The following is a 21,051-nucleotide window of genomic DNA, read 5'->3' on the forward strand; positions in this document are numbered from 1 at the left end:
GCTCTTTATTTTTGTTAAAACAGATGTCCAGTAAGGGGGGCAGCAGGGGTAAGAACGTTACAACAACAAATAATACAAAACACGATAGGAGTGTAAAATATAGGAAAGGCAAATAAATAACCACAAAAACACACAAATTACACTAAAACTTCCACATCCTACCAGGCAGAGCCCACTGAGCTATTAACTTATTTTTCAGAAGTGACCTGGCTATCACAATGATAGCGCAACAAAGTGGCTTATCACCATCGTTTGGAAATTAATATTAGCCCAAATAATCTGAATAATCCATATAATCTGATCAATCCGAGTCATGTGAATAATCTGAATCATCTCAATAATCCATTCATGCATGTTTCACCTTTATGGAGACCATGACGAGGATGTTGCTCACCACGGTGACGAGGCTCAGCGAGCCCGCCACCATGGCGATGAGGATCACCTCGAAGGTCTGGTAGGGACCACCTGCCGCCAGCGACGCGCCCACGGTGCCGTTGACGTCCGCGTCCACGGGGTGGGTGCCGTTGCTGGCGTTGGTGGTCCGATAGGAACCCGGGTCGCCCAACAGAGTGAGGTTCTCCATGATGTTGATAAGATTATCGGGGAGATGTCTTCTTCTGATGATGATGATGGTGGTGGTGGCGATGGCTATGATAACGACAATGATGATGGCGGTGGTGATGTTGAAGTCAGTCCTGTGGATAGAGAGAAGACGAGAGGGAGGTGGGTGCGTTATTTCTCGAATGGAATTTTCTTCAGTCTCCAACAGGGTTGACAAGCATTCGAGAAGGAGCTTTCCGTCTGTGGGGTCACGTGGCACCCGTATGGACAATTACAGTCTCCTATAACGCGGTGGTAGTTGCGTTCCTGAAAAACACCACGTTATGGAAAGGTCACGTTGTAGCAACCATTGATTCAATGGGAATTAAGGGGTTAGGGGGTACAGTATAGTGGAGTGTATATTAGTGTAGCGTATTGTTTACTAGTGTATAGTGTGGCAGTGTAATGTATGGTGTAGCGTATAGTGTTGTGTATAGTGTATTATATAGTAGTGTTATCTATAGTAGTGTTAGTGTGTAGTGGTTTGTGTGTGTGTGCTGAACTTATTTCGCAATATATAGCCAACCATGCTAATCGGAGGTACGAAGGCTGTGAAGAGTTGGCAGGGTTCTGCTGACGAAAAGTCATTAGACTCGGTGAGTCGTTGTTGGGTAGCACAAGTGGAATCGTAGCAGTAATAATAACAACGATATTATTATTACGAGTAATGTAAATACAATGTACGAAGTGTCACCCATTGTATTTGAATGTCACGCTGCATGCGATCATTCATCCTCACAGAGCGAGGGGCGATTATGATCGTCGCTGCCCTTCTCTACACATAGAGTCCCTCTCTTCTCTCTGTGCCTCTCTCTCTGTCTCCCTGTCTCTCTCTCACTGTCTCTCTTTGTCTCTCTCCCTGTCTCTCTCTCTCTGCCTCTATCTGTCTCTCCGTCTCTCTGTATCTTTGTCTCTCTATCTCTGTGTCTCTCTCTCGCTCTATCTGTATTTCTCTCTCCCTCCCTATGTCCACATCTGTGTCTCTATCCGTCTCTCTGTTGTCTCTCTCCCTGTCTCTCTGTCTCTCTCCCTGTCTCTCTGCCTCTCTCTCTCTGCCTCTCTCCCCGTCTCTCTGTCTCTGCCTCTCTCCCTGTCTCTCTGTCTCTCGGAGAGCGACGACGGCGCGTTCGTTGGCCCCTGCACGGGGGTCAGGGCAGGCTGAGCAGAGGCGTGGAGGGAGGGAGGGGGGAGCGCCTCTCAGTTTCCCCGGGGCGAGCGGCGCGCATCGTCACCCAGGGGTCGCGCGCTGCCAATTACAGAGGTCAAGAGGCAGCACGGCGAGGTGAGCCCGCTTAGTTAGAGCCACGCACTCGGGGGGAGGGGAGCATACGGTGGGGGGGGGGGGGGGGGACGGTGGGGGTTAGACGGGGGATGGAGACGGAGGGGGAGGCGGTGGGGGGAAGGAGAGATGGGGGGTGGTGGGGGGGGGGGCATGGTGCGGGGGGCAAGACGAGGGGGGAGACGAGGGGGAGGCTAGACGTGGCGGGGGTGGGGGGTGATACAGACACTGGGTGATGTCTGCTCGGGGTTCACAGGGGTACAGGCAGTGGGGTGCGGCTGCTCTCTCCCCTTCTCTGCCCGTGCGGGCTGCGAATGAGCGGCCACCACATGGCTCGGCAATCTGCGGCTCTTTGGCTGTCCCCTTTACAGGCATCCGGTTTTTTTTTTTTAAACAAACTTACATTTGAAACGTAATTTAATTGCAAAGATAATAATGAATGATATTAAATGTGAGAGGGAATGGAGTCACAATGAGATGTCTTGGTGACGACAAAATATACAACAAACTGTTCTGTAAAAGATTACCTAAAATGACACAAACTAAATACACGCAACGATGACAACTAATAAAAGGTGTTTACCCCCTCCAGCAATAAACCAGAATGGGTTACTACCCCTGTCGCTACCCCAACCCCTATCAGTACCCCAACTCTATCACTACCCTAACACCTATCAGTACCACTATCACTACCCAAACGCCTATTACTACCCCAACCCCTCTCACTACTCCTACCCCTAACTACCCCTATTCATAAACCCCCTCCAGCAATAAACCAGAATGTGTTACTACCCCTGTCGCTACTCCAACCCCTATCAGTACCCCAACCCCTATCAGTACCCCAACCCCTATCAGTACCCCAACTCTATCACTACCCCAACCCCTATCAGTACCCCAACCCCTATCAGTACCCCAACCCCTAGCATTACCCAACCCCTATCACTACCCCAACCCCTATCACTACCACAACCCCTATCACTACCCCAACCCCTATCACTACCCCAGCCCCTATCATTACCCCAACCCCTATCACTACCCCAACCCCTATCACTACCCCAACTCTATCACTACCCCAACCCCTATCAGTACCCCAACTCCTGTCGCTACCCCAACCCCTATCACTACCCCAACCCCTATCATTACCCCAACCCCTATCACTACCCCAACCCCTATCACTACCCCAACTCTATCACTACCCCAACCCCTATCACTACCCAAACCCCTATCATTACCCCAACCCCTATCAGTACCCCAACCCCTCTCACTACTCCTACCCCTAACTACCCCTATTGATAAACCCCCTCCAGCAATAAACCAGAATGTGTTACTACCCCTGTCGCTGCTCCAACCCCTATCAGTACCCCAACCCCTACCACTACCCCAACCCATATCGCTACCCCAACCCATATCATTACCCCTATCACTACCCCAACCCCTATCACTACCCCAACCCCTATCAGTACCCCAACCCCTATCACTACCCCAACCCCTATCATTACCCCAATCCCTATCACTACCCCAACCCCTATCACTACCCCAACCCCTATCATTACCCCAACCCCTATCACTACCCCAACCGCTATCATTACCCCAACCCCTATCAGTACCCCAACCCATATTGCTACCCCAACCCATATCATTACCCCTATCATTACCCCAACCCCTATCAGTACCCCAACCCCTATCAGTACCCCAACCCCTATCACTACCCCAACCCCTATCACTACCCCAACCCCTATCACTACCCCAACCCCTATCAGTACCCCAACCCCTATCATTACCCCAACCCCTATCAATACCCCAACCCCTATCACTACCCCAACCCCTATCCATTATCCAACCCCTATCACTACCCCAACCCCTATCAGTACCCCAACCCCTATCATTACCCCAACCCCTATCATTACCCCAACCCCTATCAGTACCCCAACCCCTATCAGTACCCCAACCTCTATCACTACCCCAACCCCTATCAGTACCCCAACTCTATCACTACCCCAACCCCTATCAGTACCCCAACCCCTATCACTACCCCAACCCCTATCACTACCCCAACCCCTATCATTACCCCAACCCCTATCAGTACCCCAACCCCTATCAGTACCCCAACTCTATCACTACCCCAACCCCTATCAGTACCCCAACCCCTATCACTACCCCAACCCCTATCACTACCCCAACCCCTATCACTACCCCAACCCCTATCAGTACCCCAACCCCTATCATTACCCCAACCCCTATCAATACCCCAACCCCTATCACTACCCCAACCCCTATCCATTACCCAACCCCTATCACTACCCCAACCCCTATCAGTACCCCAACCCCTATCATTACCCCAACCCCTATCATTACCCCAACCCCTATCAGTACCCCAACCCCTATCAGTACCCCAACCTCTATCACTACCCCAACCCCTATCAGTACCCCAACTCTATCACTACCCCAACCCCTATCAGTACCCCAACCCCTATCACTACCCCAACCCCTATCACTACCCCAACCCCTATCATTACCCCAACCCCTATCAGTACCCCAACCCCTATCAGTACCCCAACTCTATCACTACCCCAACCCCTATCAGTACCCCAACCCCTATCACTACCCCAACCCCTATCACTACCCCAACCCCTATCAGTAACCCAACCCCTATCAGTACCCCAACCCCTATCATTACCCAAACCCTATCGCTACCCCCAACTCTATCACTACCCAAACGCCTATCACTACCTCAACCGCTCTCACTACCCCTATTGATAAACCGACCCCTATCACTATCCCTGCCCCAACCCCTCCTTAAACACTCCCAACTGCCCTCCTAACTGTCACCATAACTCCACCACCACTTTTAACAACAACCCAACCACCCTTTACTGTAATCACGAGCATCTCACGTTCAATATCATTGTTGTTAAGCGCCTCGGATTAAGGCGGTGGTATATACCACTGTAAGAGATAATATTTCAACAGTCGCATCGAGAAAATAATGATTTAGATGCAGGGAGCGTGCTACAAGGGTTGAGTGACAGTGATAGAGTGGTACTTTATAGAGGGGGTCACTAAGGGGCTATAGGGGAGGGACGGGAAGGAGTGGAGGGGGGAGGGAAGAGGAAGGGAGTGGCGATGATGGAGAAGAGGTGGTGAGGCTTTAAGAGAGGAACGGAAGGAGGTTAAGGAGGGGACTGCTTCATGTACAGGGACAGTGTTTAGTTTATGGGTATCAGTGCGGAGTCTATGGGCAATGTTGAGTCGCAGTGTTGAGTCTATGAGCAGTGCTGCTCAATGTACAGGGGGGTTTATTCCTGTGGAGGGGTGTTAGGAGGGATATTTGAAGTTCGTCTTCAATCAGAGACGACGCCTACTACTTTCTTACGGTCCGTACACCCGCAGCATTAACCATGGCGGCCATTTCGTTCGAACCGCGAACCTCTGCAACAAGGAGCCGCCGCTCGCCGCCGCTCGCCGCCCCCCCCCTCCACCCCCGTCACCGCCCCATCTCTACCTGCATCTCACAACGTTGCGAACAAAGATCCTTTATTTCTGTAAGTATAATCTTCGTGACACACACACACACACACGCGCGCGCCACGCACACAACACATTGAGATTGGTGTCAGTCACCAAAATCAATGCCGCCCTCAGCAGCCTCCCCGACACCCCTCTCCCTCCCCGGTGATCATGAACGACATTCGCGCCGCCACCCATTCCCCCCCCCTCTCCTGCTTTTCGTTTGACAAACTTTGGGCAACGCAGATCGCTCGCGTGTGGCTCTCCCCCCCCCCTCTCTCTCTCTCTCGAGGGGCCGCGCGATCGATCGGAATCATAGGTTTCACACTCGCCCGCCAACTCGGGAGGCGGGGTGTGCGATGATGGGGACACAGCTTCAAGTCGCCCACCCCCCGCTGCATCGAGGGTAGAAACATGGCTTCGCCACTTCACTTACTTTCCGTGTGTTTAGTTGATTTTCTTTGCCCCGGCACCTCCGATCAGCACGGTTGGCTACTGATGGTGCAAAAGAAGTTCAACACATATACACGAACATATACACGACTATACACTACGCTATGATACACTGCTATACACTATACTAAAGTGAAAACCAATTTCTTTCATGACTCCACTTCACGCGACCTGTCACTTCACTGCACACGGATTGTTTTATTATGTTGTTTAGCCATTCTGTTTCACGCAATCAAATGAACGTCGAACGCACGAATGCTGCCACCTCGTCCGTTTGTATCGCGAGGTCACGATAACTGCGGTGGTGGTCTTCTTCTTTCCTACGGATGATGCAGATTGCAGAGCAACAACAACAATTCCACATCCAGGTGGTCAAGCCAGAAAACCGCGCGAGGAGCAGCGGAGTGTATCGCTGTGATGTCTCAGTGTATTTGTAGATTGGGGCATTGCGTTGTACGGTCTGTTCTGGATGACCACAGTCGCCACACGACTGGCGACTTAAAATAATTCATTTAGTGCATCAGGTATCCGCATCTGCTGCCATGGTTTGTGCAGTGGATGCAGTTTCGGGTGGACCATGAGTTTTGTGTAAAATCAAACCCACAAACCCAGGTGTCTTCTGCGTTGGGTCTTTCTGTTGTAGCCATGATCAGAGAGGGACCCAACCTGCCTTAAGTGTGAAGTTGTGTTGCTAGCGGTGCCGTGCCGAAGTGACGAGATGCTAACTACATCGCCTTGTATGCAGGGGGTTGTTGGCTCGATCCCAACCCTGACGCCTGCTGTATATTTGGAGTTTGCATGTCTCTCTCTCTCCCCATGATCGAGCTAATTTTTCTCCAGGTCCTCCGGTTTTTCCCTCCACATTTAGAATCAACATCACGCGTTCAGAGTATTTGGCTGCTGCTATAAATTTCCACGTGATAAGCCACTTTGTTGAACTATAATTTATTACCAGGTCACTTCTGAAAAAGAGCTAAATAGTTTAGTGGGCCTTACCTTGGAAAACAAAAAAAATCGTTTAGTTTTAATAGTTATAGGTTTATCTTATTTTTATGTATTTTTTTATATATATATTAATGTATAGAGCGCTGGCACCTTTGCTCAAGGCGAGCGCGTGCTACATCCATAACAACATTTAAAAGCGGTAGCAAAAATTGAGGGACTGATGGCAGGGCAGTGCAAATGGCTCAATAATAGTTAGATTTGAACTGCGAATGTCCGCATAACGAGTGGCGAACGTGGGAGCGCCTGACTATGGCAGTATCAGCAGTAGTATCAGCAGTATCAGCATCGGCAGCAGCAGTAGTATCAGCAGAGTGGCAGCATCATCATCAGTTTATATTTATATATCTACTCGCAATAACCTCGCGACGCTGGGCCATGGGCCCGGAATGATGAGGGGGGAAGCGGAGTAATTCCATCCATGCACGACAGGGAGATTCGCTCACGGGCCTTACCCAGGAAGAGAAAATGAGAGTCGTCTTGCAGATCTACCAACCGGCTCGTCATTGAGTCTGTCGGATCGTTTTGCGCTCTGCGCGTCAATGAGTCGGCTCCTGATCCCCGTGCTCTGTGGCTCGTCGTGAAGGGTCCTGGCTGTACTCCGACCACCCATCGACCAGTCGACCCGGCCTGTGCACAGCACTTGCGACGTTCCTCGCCAATAAAACAGTGACAATGAAGACGGCAGTTTCTAATTTGAAGGCAACGCATTCTCCCGGTCTGCCGTCTGAGTTTGATCAACCTGGAACCGATGCAGAACTCGAGACCCTGGCACCAAGGTCGGTGGCAGAGGTGTCGATGTTCATCGCATGACTGCCAAATAAGACATCGTCGCTCAACTACATCCACGCATCGATTCTCAAATCATGCTCGGACGTTGCTTTCGCCGCTGATTGTCCACCTGGAACATCTTTCGTTCAGCGAAGGGCTGTTGCAGTCGTTGTGCCGGAAGTTTCGCAGCACTGAGACGGCTCTACTAAAGATCACCAATGACTTCGACAAGAGCATGGATGACCGGTGTGCCGCAGCCTTGGTTAGCCCCGATCTCTCTGCCGCCTTCGACACCATCGACCATGAGATACCCATCGGGTGGCTAAGGTCAAGGTTCGGTGTATCGGGTACAGCGCTGGGGTGGATTGAGTCATACCTACATGGTCGACCACAGTTCGTCAAGCTGGGCAACGAACAGTCATCGCCTATGCCGTACTTTGTTGGCGTACCACAGGGGCCCATTTTGGGCCCTTCCTATTTTCAACAAACATCTCTCCGATCGCCGATGTCATCTCATCGCATGACATCAAGTTCCATAATTATGCGAATGATACACAATTGTACACGACAGTGAAGTCAAAGTTGGATATAGAGAGCTTCAGAAACCGCGAAGATTGTACGTGTGTGGTGCATTTGTGGTTTGCACGAAACGAAATGCTGCTTAATCCAGAAAAATCGGAGGTTCTGCTGGTTGGCACTCGGACTCAGGCGAAAGTAATTGTGGGAGGATCGGCTGTGACGGTCACAGGATTACATTTTCTACTCATCTAAAGAACCTTGGTACCATACTGGCTTCCAGTTCCGAACGATTTCATGAAAAGGTCGCACTCATTACACACGAAGTGTTTGCCACAAATGCACCACAATACCTGGCTGGTCTCATCGAGGAGCATAAACGACCATCACGCGAACTGCGGTCATCTTCGCAATGACTGTTGGCTAGCAAGTGAACGAAGACGGTCACAGCATAGCGCGCATTCAGATGTGCTGCTTCTGCGGCCGTCTGGAAACCTTCTTCCTTCCAATATTTGGAAGGTACTGGGGTTATGCACTTTAAAATAAATGAGATTGATAAACTCATTTCATGAAACGTGTCCCATGGCCAAGTTTAAAGAGGGTCCTGCCATGTTTGCGCAGTCGAGGGTGATGTTTGCTGTTGCTGCTGTGCGGGATCCCAATATCCTGATTTGATTTTGTATTTTTTTTTTACTTGTGTAGTCACATCGCGAGATGTCAATGTACAGTGCCGGCCCTAGAGAGGCACGGCGTGCGTTGTAACGACATCGCGGATACCACAGTGATGTGGGCGTAGTACCGGCCCTAGAGGGGCCCGGTGAGCGCTGATTGATAGCGCTGGATGGCACCATGCTTGGCGTGCAGTGCCAACCCTACAGGACAGGGTGTGTGAGTGCCGGCCGAAGGATGAGGTTACTCAAGGCCATGGCACTCTGGTTGACCCGGGAGGACACGTGACCAGTTAAGTCTACAAAGGGGCCCCCAAGTGGGGCTCGGGGTGGTCACGTGGTTTGGATCCAGATCCTTCCCGAGGATTCTGGAAGGTGGGCATGGCCAAGGGCGGAGCCAGCCACGCCACAGAGAATATGAGCCGGGTCCCCAGAGGGACCAGGGTTGTTGTTCATCCTGGAAGAAACCTTCGTCTACGTTCTCCATTCAACGAGTCTCCAACACGTGGAGCCGGACCCAAGCTGTTGGTCCCGATCCGTGGTAGCAGTTACGTTGTAGCTAGTGTAGTTAGCCTGGTGGCTAGTGTAGTTACTAGTGTAGTTAGCCTGGTGGTCACCACCTGGCTAACTATACCAGTTACGTTGTAGCTAGTGTAGTTACTAGTGTAGTAACTAGTGTAGTTAGCCTGGTGGTCACCACCATCGGTTGTTATTCTGTTAAGGGGAAAGTTACCCCGTGTGTTGGAGTAGAATAATTGTGCTGCCTCTAAGTCTGCGACTCAGTTGAACTCACTACACTTGGAATATTTTTTGACCGTGACGCTGGCACACAATGGCCTACTCGTGGGAATGTTGTCACTGGATCGGACTTATATAATTAAAGCCTTACTAAAATAATAATTATAATTATTTATATGTAGAGACTTGCTTACCATTGTCTCTATTTTGCACTCCTATCGTGTTGTACTATTTTTTGTTGTAACTTGATGATGCGCCCATACTGGACATCTGCGATGAAGAGCATCATAGTTCATCGTGTTCCTCCTCCTGCAGTCTAAATAAAGATGTTGATGAACATCAGCGAAGAGTGAAACAGATGGGCGCGCAGTTGATGTTGTGGTAATAAAATATGGTAATACCAAACAAAAATATTTAAAACTAAACTATTGTTACTCTTGTTTTTTTCGGTAATGTCACGTAGAAATAAGAAATAATAAAATTACATAATTGCGTACGACGTTTCGATTGCAACACAAGCGATCGTCATCAGGTACAGAAGAGCTAAATTTAAGAGAGAGAGGAAACATAACCGCAGATATATAGATGGAGGAGGACACTAAATCAAACCGGGGTTTAGCAAAATTTGGAAACCATATAAAGCAACAAAGACGGTCGGTCAAAACACAATTAACGCATGGTCTGGATGATTACGCTATTTCAAAGATTGTTAAATTGCAAGTTAAGTGTGAAATTTAAGAGAGTGATAGAATACAGACCGCATACACATATATAGAAGACATCCAAGCAGAGACCCGCACACAGTGAAGCAGCATCTCTGTGTCGAGGCCTTAAATAGACAGAGACGGCGGGGCTTGCTAAACCTTGTTTGATTTAGTGTGCTCCTCTGTCTATATATCTGCGGTTATGTATTTCCTCTCTCTCTTAAATTTAGCTTTTCTGTACCTGATGATGATTGCTTGTGTTGCAATCGAAACGTCGTATGCTATTATGTAATTTTATTATTTCTTATTTCTACGTGACTTTACCGAAAAAAACAAAGAGTAATTCCTGCAGTCACGAAAGCATCAAATCAAGTTTGAACCACCTATATGGGGAGGTATGAAGTCTGTGTCTTTGTGTTGTCTCTGCTGGTGTGTCAACCTTTGTGTCTTGGCTTGGGTTTGTGTCCTCCGCAGCCCCTATGTGCTTGACAACTAGTGTTATCCACCCGCGCCGTCCTTTGCCGAGTATGTGCTACTGTTTCATGCTAATTTGTGTCCCATTTTCTCTCAGTCCAAGCCCCGCCGTCTCTGTCTATTTAAGGCCTCGACACAGAGATGCTGCTTCACTGTGTGCGTGTCTCTCCTCATGTGTCTCTGTGCTAACTCGTTCTGCTTGGATGTCTTCTATATATGTGTATGTGGTCTGTATTCTATCATTCTCTTAAATTTCACACTTAACTTGCAATTTAACAATCTTTGAAATAGCGTAATCAACCAGACTATGCGTTGTGTTTTGACCGACCGTCTTTGTTGCTTTATATGGTTTCCAAATTTTGCTAAACCCTGTTTGATTTAGTGTGCTCCTCCGTCTATATATATCTGCGGTTATGTGTTTCCTCTCTCTCTTAAATTTAGCTCTTCTGTACCTGATGATGATTGCTTGTGTTGTAATCGAAACGTCGAACACTATTATGTAATTTGATTACTTATTTCTACGTGATTTACCGAAAAAAACAAAGAGTAATTCCTGCAGTCACGAAAGCGTCAAATCAATTTTAAACTATTGTTAATTTTACCAGGGAAGGCCCACTGTGCTTTGTAGCTCTTTTTCAGAAGCGACCTGGCAATCAGAAATGATAGCTCAACGAAGTGGCTTATCATCATTATCACGTGAAAATGTATAGTAGCAGACAAATACTCGGAACGCGTGACGTTGATTTTAAATGTGGAGGGAAAAAACTGGTGGAACCGGACAAAGACTCCGCACCACCAAGGTGAGAGAGCGAGACCAACACGCAAACTCCAAATATACAGCAGGCATTAGGGTCGGGATCGAACCCATACAATCTGCAAAGCAGGCGAGGTAGTTGACATTCTCTAGCCTCCGCGGAGAGATGTTAACCAGGGCGGCCCGCCGCGTTCGATCGAGAGCCTCTGCCCCCCCCCCCCCCCCCCTTGCGCGCTATCGGCAAGCGGCGAGGAAACCACCCCGGCGAAACGATGAATGAAGTCACAGAGGCAATGTTCTCCTAACGTCAGATTTACACGCGGCGCGCCCTACCCCTCACCATCCCACCCGCTCTCGGGCTTCCGCTGAGCGAGTGAATAATTACAGCGCCCTGATGACATTTTAATCCTCTATTGACGAGGAAACAAAATCAATTGACGAGAACTCTCACTTTGGCCTGCGCCGCGGCCACGCAGCAATGGCGAGCATCAAATCGCAGACGCCATCCACCACCACCACCACCTCCTCATCCTCCTCATCCTCCCTCTCCAAGTATGTACGTATGTGTTGAATTTCTTTTGCACCGTACGGCAGCGATCGCAGACCGCAACCCGTTGCAACGTGTCACGGTTCGAAGCTAGCAGGCCACCTTGATGAATAAATGTGCGTATGTATGTTGAACTTCTTTCGCACCACCGTAAGTAGCCAACCGTGCTAATCGGAGATGTGTGGAGAAAGACAACAAACTAAACAAAGAAAGCGCTTCGAAAGAAATTGGTTTTCCATTTAGTACAGTAGTGTAGTGTATAGTAGTGTAGTGTATAATAGTGTAGTGTATAATAGTGTATATGTGTGTACTTCTTTCGCACCATACATAGACATCCGTGCTAATTGGAGGTGCGGGGGAAGGACAACAATCTAAACACAAAAAGCAGCTCTAGATAAGTTAGTTTTAAACCTCGATGATTTGAAATTGCATATCTCCAGTGGCGTCCTAATATTGGAAGGAAGAGCGTTCCAGACGGCCGCAGAAACGCATCTGAAAGCATGCGATACAGTGGTCGTCTTTTTCCAATGCTTAACCAACACACCCAGCCACCCATTCACTATCCCCTCAGCCATCTAAACCACTACCCATCCAGCCAGCCACCCAGCCACCTGACCCTCTACCCAGCCACTCAAACTGCTACCCACCCAGTAACCACCCAGCCACCCACCCACCCACTACTCACCCACTTCCCACCCAACCACCCACCAACCCACCCACTTCTCACCCACTTCCCACCCAGCCACCCACACACTACCCACCCAGCCACCCAAATCACTACCGATCCAGCCATCCAGGCCACCACCCACCCAGCCACCCAAATCACTACCGATCCAGCCATCCAAGCCACCACCCACCCAGCCACCCACACACCACCCACCCAGCCACCCAAACCACTACCCACCCAGCCACTCATCCATCCACCCTGCCACCCACGAATCTCACGCACACCACCCATCTCACCCTGCCATCCACTCTCCTGCACCACACATCCACCCACACATCCCAACACTCTGCCACTCACTCTGCCAAGCACCTCACGCATCCGTCCATTAACACAGAGGCATCGTACACATCAACGCGGGCTCATTAATCTATGCTCACGGCTGTGAGGGAGTGACGCTCTGTGGCGGGATGTGTATGTGTGTTGAACTTCTTTCATACCGCACGTAGCCAACCGCACTAATCGAGGGTGCGAGGTGAGGGTGGTGGGGGAGAGCGGTGGTGTAGTGGTGAGCGCGCTGCACAGGAACCCGGCGACCCGAGTCCGAATCCCGTTCACCCCCAACAGCGGTGACGACTAGCTTAACCGGTCCGAGCCTTCACTCAGTTGTCAGCCTCAAATGAGTACCTGGTGCGGTGTGTAAACATCGCCACTAGAGAGATAAAGGCGGCCGGGCGTGGTGCTGGTCACCCACCCCCTCGTCGGCCTTCATAGGTAATGCTCGCTAACAGCACTTGCCCCGTCAGTCTGTTTCGGCTCAACGGGGGATGTTTGTTTTGTGGTGGGGTGGGGGCGGAGTTGGATCGGCGGGGTGGGGGAGGAGGGGGTGAAGGTTAGATGGGCGGGGTGGGGGAGGGTGGAGTGGGTGGATGGAAGGGGTCGGGTAGGGTGGAGGTGGTGGGGGGGAGTGGGTGGGTGGAAGGGGTGGGGAGGGTGGGTGGGGGTGAGTGGAGTGGGTGGGTGAGTGGGGTAGGGTGGGTGGAGTGGGTGGGTGGGTAGGGTGGGTGGAGTGGGGTGGGTGGGTGGAGTGGGTAGGGTGGGTGGAGTGGGTGGGTGGGAGAGGGTGGAGTGGGTGGGTGGGAGAGGGTGGAGTGGGTGGGTGGGTGGGGTAGGGTGAGTGGGTGAGTGGGGTAGGGTGGGTGGAGTGGAGTGGGTGGGTGGGTAGGGTGGGTGGGTGGGGTGGGTGGGAGAGGGTGGAGTGGGTGGGGTGGGTTGTTTGATCTCCAGATTCCCAGCGGCGCGCAATCACCGCATGGTCTCCGTGTGCGAGGCGCGCGATGAACGCGGTGGTGGAGGGCAAGGAGGGGGGGACGGCAAAGGAGGCGGAAGCGATTCGAATCGGAATCTTTATTACAGACTGGAGGAGGATTCCGATGAGCTATAAAGCAATTTTCATAGATGTCCAGTCGTGACGCGGGGTCAGAGCGTTACAACAAACAATACAAAAAACACGAAAGGAGTGCAAAGTATCGGAGGTAAACATATCACTTCAAAATATAAAAATACAACTTAACACGTAGGCTTTCGCGACCAATATCATCCAAAATACAGGTTTTTTTTTGGGTTAGGCGTAAATGTGTCGTTAAACCCGCCACCTGCCGACACAGCCAATTAGCAAGGTTTGTCAAGTAAACAGAACGTGCCAATTCGTTACTAGTACAGCACGCCGGTGTGTTGGAGAGCAAAGCCACAATATTTAGAATCTGAGTACGAAGTCTCGCCAATAATTACAACCAGCTTCGTCGGGCGACCGCCAGATTTGTGGATAGATCCTCCTGTTGCTTTGCTTAAATAGAGGGGTAGATGTGATTACATCACTTTGCGAGCCCTTCTTGAGCGAAGTGCAGGGGGGATTAATGAATCCATATAAATGACAATAAGTAGCCATTGCCGGTTACGTTATTGATATGGTAATCAACTTTACATTATGCAAGCACATTGCTCTTGTACCTCTTGTCGAGTCTCTGCACTAAAACAGCCGTACCTGTTATGAGGCTTTGTCACCTTTTCCGATTCTTGTTCTCGGGAAAGTTAAAAGGCATTTAAAGGGAAGCCTTAGGTTCTTGGATTTTACGATGGCGTAATGAAGTAGCGAAGTCTAGTGCAGATTTGCCAATAAGGATTTTATGAATGAACAGGGCCCAATGTCGATTTCTTCTTACATCAAGTGATGTGAGATTGGATTTTAAGTAGAGGTCACAATGGTGGGTCCTGCATGGTACATCCAGTGCGAATCGAATAGCAGAATGATGAAGCGGGTTTAGTTTGTTTCGTGATTTATTACGAACTGATTTGTAAGCAGCATCATCGTAGTCAAACAGTGGTAGAATGATAACTTCAACAATTTGTAGGCGTATTCGAATGGGAAAACAATGTGTCCATAATAAACAACCTATGTTTTAATTTAAAGCTTTCGTGACTGCAGTAATTCATATTCTTGTTTTATATATATTATATAGATTTTATTATTTTATTGTTTCCCTTTAACGTGACTTTACCGACAGAACCAAGAATATAACCTCTGTTTTATTCATTTTCTTCGAGATGTGATCAAAATGGGGTTGGAATATACGTTTTGAATCAATCAGTAAACTCAAGCATTTGAAGCATTCCGTTTGTTCAATGATGTTGTTTCTGATATGAGTGAAGATAATTAACTGGATTTTGTTAGAGCAATAGGATTTAGGAGCAAATTTAGTGAGGACAATTGATGTTGAATTAAATAATAATCGTGTTGGAGATTATGTTTGACTTCGTTAGGAAATTTACATGATACTAGTATGACAGTGTCATCAGCAAAGATATTTAATTATGTGTGATTTAAGTTTAGTACAAGATAGTTGAAATATAATGAGAACAGAATTGGACCCAGCATGGAACCTTGTGGAACACTCTTTATTATTTAAATATTTATGGACGAGATGTTATCACGGTGCACCTTTTGAGGACGGTCTGAGAGGTAGCTCTTGAACCATTTATTGCAGTGTCTGAAATCTTTAGTTGACCAAGTCTTGTGAGTAGAACATCATGGTCAACATTATCAAAGACTTTTGACAAGTCGAGGAATAGTGCACAGCAGTAGTGGCCTTTATCCAGGTTACCGAAGATGAAATGTAATACATTCACCATTGCTGTGGTGGTGCAGTACTCTTCTCGAAGACCAGACTGTTTACTGTGAAGGAGATTGTGAGTTTTTAGGTAGCAGTTAATTTGTGATTTGTTTTTTTTTCGAATAATAAAGATCGGGCTATAATTATTAGGACGAATAAGGGCGGATTTCCACCCTAGCGGAAATGAACCTTTGATAAGTGAAAGGTTGAAAATCTGTGTGAGAGGTTTATAAATGAAATCTTCCACAGCAACAAGTGCAAATGCAGGCTACTCGTCTTCTCCCGTGGATGATGATGTCTTAATTGATGATACACTGGTATAGCATCAGCCAAATACTCGAAACGCGTGATGTTCATTTTAAATGTGGAGGAAAAACCGGAGGATCCGGAGAGAAATCCATGCGACCACGGGGGAGAAAGAGCGAGAGAGAGATGAAAACACCTCCTGCATACCAGGCGAGGGAGTTCACATATGCTAGCCACCTTGGCGCCTATTACGTACGTGAATGTACAAACGGCAAGGTGGCAGCCCTACGTTACATCGTGGTACAACTTTCCGTTGTGTTGTGTTTATGGCTCTAGACATTTATATTCATGCGGAAAGGGGTAACCGGTTTTAACTGGCTTTAATAAAATGCAGTTAGCGGTTATGCAAGAACAACAACAAAAGCTGTACGGTTTTTTTTATGTGTACAAACCTTACACTAATTAGCTGAGTCGAGTGGTGGTGGGTTCACGACACATTTATATTAAAGAGATCTCACCAAAAATACCTTTATTATGTTTCGATTTAAAGCTTTCGTGACTGCAGGGATTCATCTTCTTGGTTGGTTCTTCCAGTAAAGTCACGTAGAATGGGGATAAAATCATAATAAAAATAAAAATTCCTTCGACGTTTCGGAGGCAACACAAGCTTCCGTCTTCAGGTGGGACAGACACAGCAAGATCGCTGATCAAGTGGGGAGGCTCTGAGAGCCTCGAGCTTAAATACAGGTTAAAGGGGGGGGGAAGGAGGGCGGGGCCAAGTGGGGGACATTGAAGGGTGTGGGGCTAAGTTAATAATTATTTTGTTCTGTTGATGGTGCGGTACGTCCGGTGTTTACAAACTAAGTTGTCTCTGTGGCAGAAGCTACATTGGAGAAACCAAATAACATATCTCGGACCGCATTCGCGAACATAAAACAGACTTGAAACACGGTCGGACTAACTCCTCGACCGTGGCAGATCACTGTTATAATTCAGTGGGCTCACATGACATTGACTTCTCCAAGACGTAGGTTCTTTGCAAGCCATCCGGCTACCATGAGAGATTCGTTCATGAGGCCATCCACATATACAAACACAGAGACAATTTCAACCGTGAAGATGGATTCTGGCTTAGTAACCATTGGAAAGATGTTATAAACCATTTCAGTTCTTAATTGATTGTATTTTACGGTGACCTTCAGACCGTAGTCTATTCGCTAGCACTGCCTCTTGATATCTTTCACACCACAGTCAATGGTATGGTTTATAACATGTAGTATAATAATAAATAGTACAGCATCGTAATGTTTAACATAATTCATAAGGCAATATATAGTATCGCAATTGCATAATGAATATACAGCAGTGTGTCATACATTAAGATTGACAGAATAAGACATAGTGTAATATTACAAGTCTAATATGTTTTTATAGTCTAAAGTATAGGGTAGTACGCAGTAACGCATTGTATAACTCAAAACATATTCCCACTGCCCCCGTGCAGTGGCCCACCGGACGTACCGCACCATCAACAGAACAAAATAATGATTAACTTAGCCCCACACCCCATCAATGTCCCCCACTTGGCCCCGCCCTCCTTCCCCCCCCCTTTAACCTGTATTTATGCTCGAGGCTCTCAGAGCCTCCCCACTTGATTAGCGATCTTGCTGTGACTGTCCCACCTGAAGACGGAAGCTTGTGTTGCCTCCAAAACGTCGTGAGAATTTTTATTTTTTATTATTATTTTATCCCCATTCACCGTGACTTTACCGAAAGAACCAAGAAGATGAACCTTTATTAAGAATAATATGATTTGCAAAAGACTCACCCACCTACAAACTGGCCCGATTTCTGTCTGAGACCTTACAACCATTCACTGGCAATACCGCCTCAGCTGTATTTAGCTCACTTGGTATCGATAATTAAGGAAATCTCATTATCTGCAGGTGATTTGCTCGTTAGTTTCGATGTAGTATCTTTGTTTACCAAAGTTCCTGTGCCTGACACCATTGCAATCGTTGAATATTTGATCCAACAAGGACTGAATGCTGATGCAGTGAGACACTGCATCACCAACACTTACTTCACCTGGAATGGAACAGTCTACAAACAAGTTGAAGGTACCCCAATGGGTTCTCCCTTATCTCCGGTTGTAGCCAATATTTTCACGGAAAAATTTGAGACAGACGCCATCCAGGCATCTACTCTACGTCCGTCCCTGTGGAAGAGGGACGTAGATGACACGTTCGTCATTTGGCCACATGGCCGACCAGCTCTGAATCAATTCCTTAACCACATCAATTCCATACACCCATCCATCAAATTCACCATGGAGGTGGAAAACGATGGCAAGCTACCATTCTTGGATGTTTTAATCGAAAAGAGGCCAGATGGCTCAATGGGACACTCTGTCTACAGGAAAGCAACCCATGCGGATGCCTACCTAAAACCTGACTCCCACCACCATCCATCCCTGAATAATTCCCTCATCAAAACTCTACACCATAGAGCTCTATGTATTTCCGACAATCATCACCTAGCCAGTAAACTGGAACACGTACACCAAGCTGAGGACCCAATCAAAACCATCACCTTGCCATACATAGGGGTCACCAAAAATATTTCAAAAATAATGAGCAAACCCAAGATCCAGGTTCGATTCAACACTGTATATACAATTCGTGATCTGATCCCATCTGTGAAGGATGTGATCCCTGACATGCAATACCCCGGAGTCTACAAACTAAGCTGTGTCTGCGGCAGTCGTTACATTGGGGAAACTAAGCGACATGTCTTGGACCGTGTTGGTGAACATAAGGCAGATCTGAAACACGGTAGGACCAATACCTCAGCCATGGCTGATCATTGTTTTAATGTGGTTGGCTCACACGACATATATTTTTCTAAAACGAAGGTACTTTGCAAACACACTGGCTATCAACAAAGATTCGTTCATGAAGCCATATATACAGACATAGACACAATTTCAACCGAGAAGATGGGTACAAACTGAGCAATCACTGGAAGAATGTTATCAACCAGTTTAAGTCATAACTGGCTGTAATGTTTCCATTTTAGACCTGGCAGCCCTTTAATTGGTGGAAGCCAAACACCAGGACCATAACTGCCCACTCCCTTTAATTGGTGAAAGTCCACCACTAGCACCATCACTATCAACAACTACCATCACCTCTAGCAGCCCTTTAATTGGTGGAAGCCAACCACCAGGACCATAACTGCCCACTCCCTTTAATTGATGGAAGCCCACCACTAGCACCATCACTACCAACGACTACCATCACCTCTAGCAGCAACTTCCCTTACATTAACATTAGCTACACCGCCCATGCTGCTGACACTTGGGCTACTCCCATTTTTAAACCTTTATAAACAGTTTGCCTTGAGAGACTAACCCCCTTTTCCTGATGACGACCGCTTGTGTTGCGATCGAAACGTCGTTTTTGTGTTATCTACGTGACTTTACCGAAGGACCCAAATAAGAAAGCCTACTACCTGTTAAATAATAACAAAATATAGATATGATCAAGCCGGTAGCTGCAGGATGTATGGCAACAGATCAAGCAGTGCAACTATAGATTATTAGGATCCGATTGGTTATGGACTTTTACGTGATTATGTATTAAGAATAGAATCTTGACTTTTAAAGCTTTCGTAACTGCAGGAATTCATATTCTTTGGGTCTTTCGGTAAAGCCACGTAGTTAGAACAAATAATAAAAATAATAAAAATAATAACAATATCACGACGTTTCGATCGCAACACAAGCGATCGTCATCAGGTGAAAAATGTAGCGGGAGAGCTTCTGAGAATATATTTTTTCACCTGATGACGATTGCTTGTGTTGCGATCAAAATGTCGTGATATTGTAATTATATATTTTTTATTATTTGTTCTATCTACGTGGCTTTACCGAAAGACCCATAGAATATTAAAAATCGATTATATATTAAGGAACCAGAAAGAGAGGAAGACCTAACCGAGAAAGGCTTGACGACAAAATTAAGAGATTGGTGCCAGAAAGATGTGGCCACTACATGAGCAGATTGGCACAACAAGTCAGATAGAAATGTGGAAACAAATGACGAAATGTGCAGTGGGCACCTACTACCTGCGAACTGCCCATTACAGATCGTGATGTTCATGAATTTATGACGCTTAGAAATTGGATGAAACATCTTCACATATTTAGAGGACCGCAGAGCTTGGGAACTTGTTGGTATCGCTGGCTCCTCATCACGTGGCTGTTGCTACTGCCTTCCAGCAGTTTGTGTTTTTGCGGTCTGGGGTGATGTGCTGTTGCTGTGATCCCAGTCGAGTGATCTCCTGGTGATTTGTTATCATTATTGTGGATGTGGTTTTAGCCGATAGCAGTTAGTGCTACTGTGGGTGTAGGTTTAGCGACAAGGAGGAGGAAACTGGAGAACCTGGCAGAAGAGGGGGAAAGAATACAAACTCCACTCGAGCACACTAACGCAGGGGAAGCACATACAATCTCCACTCACACACACAAGATCACTCAGTCACTCGCACACTCACTCACACTCTCCATAACAGAGGGAGAACATACAAACTCCACTCACACAGACTCGACTCGCAATAGGCACTTCTCTCTGTGGGGTCACGACACCAAAGACAAAGATCCCCCGTATAGCCTTACCGACTTTTGGGGCAAGTGCTGCTAGCGAGCACCTATGAAGGCCGGCACAGCACACGAGGGGGTGGGTGGCCAGCACCACGTCCGACCGGCTTTGTCTCTCTAGTGGCAATGTTTACACATCAAAGCATGTAATCGTTTGAAGCAGAGTCGACCGAGAGGAAGTCCAGGACCGATTCAAATAATGGTTACTGGCGTTGGCCGTGAGCGGGAATCGAACTTGGTTTGCCGGGTTAGAAGCGCACCGTGCTACCGCTCCCCACACATAAGAGACTACTCATCC

General features: G+C 47.8%; 1 protein-coding gene across 2 annotated transcripts in view; it reads right to left on the reverse strand.

The window, feature by feature from the left end:
• The window catches only part of LOC116956383 (muscarinic acetylcholine receptor M4-like), a 50,290-nt gene that overhangs the window by 16,865 nt on the left and 12,374 nt on the right, over positions 1 to 21,051 (reverse strand). For both annotated transcript variants that reach the window (XM_076054354.1, XM_032977966.2), the window contains exon 2: positions 362 to 695. In XM_076054354.1, coding sequence (XP_075910469.1) covers positions 362 to 583 — 222 coding nt within the window. In that variant the 5' untranslated portion in view covers positions 584 to 695. The remainder of the gene's footprint in view (positions 1 to 361; positions 696 to 21,051) is intronic.

Source organism: Petromyzon marinus, chromosome 65 (genome assembly GCF_048934315.1).
Source record: "Petromyzon marinus isolate PM22_M1 ecotype Great Lakes invasive population chromosome 65, UKy_Petmar_22M1.pri1.0, whole genome shotgun sequence".
NCBI classification, from domain to species: domain Eukaryota; kingdom Metazoa; phylum Chordata; class Hyperoartia; order Petromyzontiformes; family Petromyzontidae; genus Petromyzon; species Petromyzon marinus.